General features: G+C 45.2%; 1 protein-coding gene across 1 annotated transcript; it reads right to left on the bottom strand.

The window, feature by feature from the left end:
- Window positions 1-1329: 1329 nt before the first annotated feature.
- On the bottom strand, window positions 1330-2265 carry LOC123933042 (olfactory receptor 1361-like). The gene has a single exon (XM_045991919.1). It carries the CDS (start codon window positions 2263-2265, stop codon window positions 1330-1332), a length of 936 nt encoding a protein of 311 aa, XP_045847875.1.
- Between the last annotated feature and the right edge of the window lie 3261 nt (window positions 2266-5526).

Raw genomic sequence — 5526 nt, 5'->3', positions numbered from 1 at the left:
AAATAAAGTACTTAAAAAATAAAATTTTGTTTCTACCTTTAAAAAACAAAAAGAAAAAAAAACACCCAGGGTGCCTGGGTGGCTCAGTTGGTTAAGCCACTGCCTTCGGCTCAGGTCATGATCCCAGGCTCCTGGGATCGAGTCCCGCATCGGGCTCTCTGCTGAGCAGGGAGCCTGCTTCTCCCCCTCCCCTCTCTGCCTGCCGCTGCCTACTTCTGATCTGTCTGTCAAATAAATAAATAAAATCTTTTAAAAAAAAAGAAAGAAAGAAAGAAAAAAAACACCCAGATTTTTGATGCTGGAAAAAGTTAGTTTTTTTCAAAAACAATTGGGTCTGGAGTGCCTGAGTGGCTCAGTTGGTTAAATGCTCGACTATTGATTTTGGCTCAGATTATGATCTCAGGTCTTGAAATTGAGACCCATGTCCTGTTCTGCGCTCAGCAGGGAGTCTGCTTGAGATTCTCTCTTCTTCTGCCCCTCCCCCTGCTCATGCTCTCTCTCTCTCCCCCCAACAAATAAATAAATAAATAAATAAATAAATAAATAAATAAATAAATTTTTTAAAACATCCTAACTGGTGTAAGGTGGTATCTCAATGTGTTTTTTACTTGAATTTCCCTGATGGCTAATGATGTTGAACATTTTTTCATGTGTTTTAGTCATCTGTTTGTCTTCTTTGGAGAAGTGTCTGCTCATGTCTTCTGCCCATTTTTTGGCTGGATTATTTGTTTTTTGGGTGTTGAGTTTGAGAAGTTACTTATAGATCTTGAATACTAGCCCTTTATCTGCAAATACCCTCTCCCATTCTGTGGGCTGTCTCTTAGTTTTAACTATTTCCTTTGCTGTGCAGAAGTTTTTATCTGAAAGGATGAATACCCACCATTTTCATGGACATGGATGGAACTGGAGGGGATTAGGCTAAGTGAAATAAGCCAAAGAGAGAAAGACAATTGTCATATGGTTTCACTCATATGTGGAACATAAGGAATAGGGCAGAGGAACATAGGGGAAGGGAGGGAAAAGTGAAGCAGGGGAAATCAGAGAGAGAGATGAACCATGAAAGACTTTGGACTTCAGGAAACAAACTGAGGGTTGCTGGAGGGAAGGCAGGTGGAGGGATGGGGTAGTCCGGTGATGGGTATTAAGGAGGACATGTGTTATAATGAGCACTGGGTGTTATACACAAATAATGAATCATGGAACACTACATCAAAAGCTACCATTGTACTGTATGGTGACTAACATAACCTAATAAAAAATACAAGCACATTAAATATAACAATTAAAAAATTCTTAAAATTAAAAAAAAAATGGGTCTCAAAAGAATCTTCAAAGAGGTTCAGCCAAGTGGTTTCCTTTGAGAAGTTTCCTGAGGGCTTCCTTCAGATCTCGGTTCCGAAGGCTGTAGATGAAGGGGTTCAGCATGGGGGTGACCATAGTGTACATCACTGTGGCTGCCAATTCCCTCTGGGTGGTATGTGTGGATCCAGGGTTGAAATAGACCCCAATAATAGTCCCATAGAAGAGAGAGACAACACAAAGGTGAGAACTACAGGTGGAGAATGCTTTCCACTTCCCCTGAGTTGAGGGCACCTTCCACACGGCCACAGCAATAGGTGTATAAGAGGCCATGATACACACAAAAGGAATCAGAACCACCAAGCCCCCAAAGACCAACACCAACATCTCATTGACTTGGGTGTTAGAGCAAGAGAGCTTGATCAAGGCATTGAGGTCACAGAAAAAGTGTGGGATCCTATTAGTGCAAAAGGACAAGCGGGTCATCAGGATAGTATGGACCATGGAGATGAGATTTGCTGAGATCCAGGGTACTGCCACCAGCAAGGCACACCGAAGGACACTCATGACTGTCAAGTAGTGCAGCGGGCAGCAGATGGCCAGGTAGCGGTCATAAGCCATGGCGGAGAGAAGGATGCTGTCAGCTGCCCCAAAGACAATGAAGAAATACATCTGCGTCAGGCAAGCCTCAGAGGAGATGGTACTGTGCCCACATAGGTGGTTCACCAGCATCTTGGGGATGGTGGTGGAGGTAAAGCAGATGTCAAGTAGAGACAAGTTGCTGAGGAAGAAGTACATGGGGCTGTGGAGGTGAGGGTCCAAGAGGATGGCCAGGATGGTGAGAAGATTCCCCAGGCACCCGATAAGATACAGGATGGAGTACAGACCAAAGAGCACCTGCTGTTGCAGGGGCTGCTCAGAGAGGCCAAGGAGGATGAATTCAAAGACTCGGGTCTGATTGTCCATGTCCAGGTAGTACAAAAGCCAAAATAAGGGCATCAGCTTGAGTGGACTCCTGGAGAAGAAATGGATTGTTGCATTATTGTCCTTCCCACCCACCCCTCATGTTGCCTCCCACTAACCTGCCTGAGCCTCAGGTTCCTCATCTGTTCCATGAGACTGGTCATCTAACCTCTTAGGATCATTACCAGGATTAAGTGAGAAAATATGTATAAGGGCCTTAAATCCATACCTGATATGTTATATGGACAGTTATTTTTATCAGTGGAAACTTCTAGCGATACTATCAAAATAGGTGGTATATGTTAATTAGCTTGATTGTGGTGATTACTTCAGAGTGCATACATATATCAAAGCATCAAGTTGTATACCTTAATCATATACATTTTTATCTGCCAATTGTACCTCAGAAATGATGGGAGGAGAGAAAGAAAAACAAATAAACAATCTAAATAAATAGGCTAACTATTTCTGGGGTTTGCTTTAAAAATAAATACTAGTGATTAAGGGCATCCACTCTGAAGCCAGACAGTTTGGGGTTAAATCCCAGCTCTGCCACTTACTAGCTGTGTGAGTTAGGCAAGTTACTTAACCTCTTTGTGCCTTCATGTTCTCATCTGTAAAGATGGCTAATAGTAGTAATAGCTCCACAGAGCAATTGAAAAGATGCAGTGGGTTAATATGTAAAATGCCGAACCTTATGATTTTTTTTCTGAGAGTTAAGGTCTCTTAGTGGTTGAGAGCAAAGTCTTTGGGTTCTGACAGACCCTATTTAAATACCACCCCAGACACTCATCAGCTGTGTGAGCCAATGACAGATACTCCCAAAGCTTCAGGTTCTTGGGAGGATTAAATGAGACAATTAGTGTGGTACTCTATAAAGTCTTCTTTTAAAGGTACCACTCTAAAATGTTACAATGACATGACATGTATCTTTTATATCAGTCTCCCTGTCAAGCTGTATAAGCATGGCATGGATTAATGATATCTCGGTATAGGTTATTTCCAAAGGGAGTTAATTTCATTCATTTGATGCTTCTTACATCCATGTTAGAGATAATCTTAATTTGTCCACAAATTCTGGCCCTATGTCCCAGGCAGTGCTTGCGTTACCCTGACCCTGGCTTCCACTGGGCACCCACCGACTCTGTCGAAGTCCATTTGGGCTAAATTATACTGCAGTAACATCCAGGCCCAAATCTTCATGGCTGACAGCAATGAAGGCTTATTTCTCTCTCAAGCTACATGCCCATGACATGTTGCTATGGCTGTGCTCCATGAAGAATTCACTTCAGGGCTCAGGCAGATGGTAAACGTTTGTGTCTGGGATGCTGCCAATTATCACAGCAATGGATAAAGTTCCTAAGAACATCTACCAGGAAAGCCTTCTCTCACCTCCATGCACATTTGAATGGCCAAGTCTGGTGTCAAGGGGTAAAGAGGTAGAAATCTCACCCAGAGAGCAACAGTACATATTTGTGAACTACAATAGACTCTTCAAAGCCTTTCTTTCACCTTCTTCTACTGGAGGCTGAGGAAGGAAGTGAATACTTGTTTTTTGTATCTCTGGACCCCTCCCCTGCAATCCATATACCATACATATGACATGGGATGCTCAGAGCACCTTTGTGGTATGAAAATATTTATAATACACGTGGCAGGTATCTTGGTGCAGGGTAGGGGGTCTCCATTGTCTTCCAGACTTACATTTTTCATTCAATGGATTAAATTCACTCTGAATTTCTAGCTCAGCACCCACCTCTTTTCAAATTCCTACTTGATTATCCTGTTGCTTCCTGGACATCCCTCCCAGACATTCCGAGGCACTCGAGCCTCACAAGGTCCAAAATGGAACCTCCCTGCCAGAGGTGCTGAGGTTGGCCCTGGGAGCCATACACTGTAGCATTCCACATGGTGCACAACCTGAACAACTGGGCATTGAGGACTGAGCACTGCCCTCCACTCCTGCTTGCCTCTCATTTCCCAACAGTTCCAGACTTCTGGGTTTTTAAACATCATCTTCATCTCTTGGACAGAAGCAGAAAATTCATTCCCAGAGGAAGCATTCCAATCCAGGTCACCATGGACTCTCATACGGATGATCTACTGTTTCTTGGTCTCCCCACCACCACTCTCACCCACCCCACCTCCACAGGCCTACAGCCAGTGACTCTATAAAAGTGTAGATGGGGATCAAATTCAACTTCACATTTCCATGGTTCACCACCGTTCCTCTCACTCCTGGACCTCAGTTTCCATCTTCCTGGTTTTATCTCTGCCTTAGAGCCTTTGCACCTGCTGTTGCTCCTGCCTAGAAACCTCTAGCCCCAACTTTGCCTCACTTGGGCATTACCCTTACATCTGCAAGGATCTCTTTCCCACTCATCCCTCTATTGGCCAAGCCCAGCGATTCTCGACCTGGGCTCTATTGACATTTGGGGTCAGAGCAGTTTTTTGTGGTGGGGACTGTCCAGGTATTCTTGCAGGATACGGAGCAGCACCCCTGGCCAGGAGCATCCCCTCATCCCAGCTGCAACAAGACCCCTTGGGAAGGGATTGAAATTGCCCCCCCCATTGAGGACTGCTGATGTAGGTTGAACTCCCTGCTCTCTCTCCCACAGCACCTGCCCAGATCAACTAATTTTGAGGGGACAATACTGTTTATTTGATGGAAACCCACATTTCCAAGCTAATCACTTGACACATACCAGCCCACTAAACCCTGACCAACGCATGGGACAGGCAGTTGAGACTCCACACCTCACTCCTACGTGGAGCTAGAATTCAGCCTAAGCTCTGGCTCTGGGTCTGGCGCCCACTCTCTTAACCAGCGCACAATTGCCTGTCCACTCATGAGGCTGTGACAGCCGGCTTTCTAAGCTCTGGTGGGGAACACTGAGCAGGCAGTCCCCCACTGTCTGAGGAATGTTCTGGGGAGGGCTCTTCCCTGAGACCACTCCCTTGTAGCTTATCTTCCTGACACACTTACTTGACCAGTGGCTACTGTACCCCTGGCAGATCCCAGACCTCTCAGCTGCTGGGTGTAGTGTTTTCAGAGGTTAGGGGCTGCAGCTGCCTCAACTTTGTCTTATGGTTGTGAAGGAGGAGCATGTTTTCTCTGAGAGCACGAAGCAGAACCACCACCACAGTTTATACCAGACTCTCTGACCCCCGAGACGTAATCCCCAGAGAGCCTTGTTGGAGGGAACACAATTAGCTCATCTTCCCTAGTGTGCTTCTGAGTCTGGCATCCTTGCAGGAAAGAAG

The sequence above is a fragment of the Meles meles genome, chromosome 20 (genome assembly GCF_922984935.1).
Source record: "Meles meles chromosome 20, mMelMel3.1 paternal haplotype, whole genome shotgun sequence".
Classification (NCBI taxonomy): Eukaryota; Metazoa; Chordata; class Mammalia; order Carnivora; family Mustelidae; genus Meles; species Meles meles.
Note: the sequence above shows the minus strand (reverse complement) of the source record. Positions and strands in the feature narration are given on the sequence as shown.

Coding starts and splice junctions, on each gene's coding strand:
- LOC123933042 (XM_045991919.1), bottom strand. CDS start 2,265: ATGGACAATCAGACCCGAGTCTTTGAATTCATCCTCCTTGGCCTCTCT.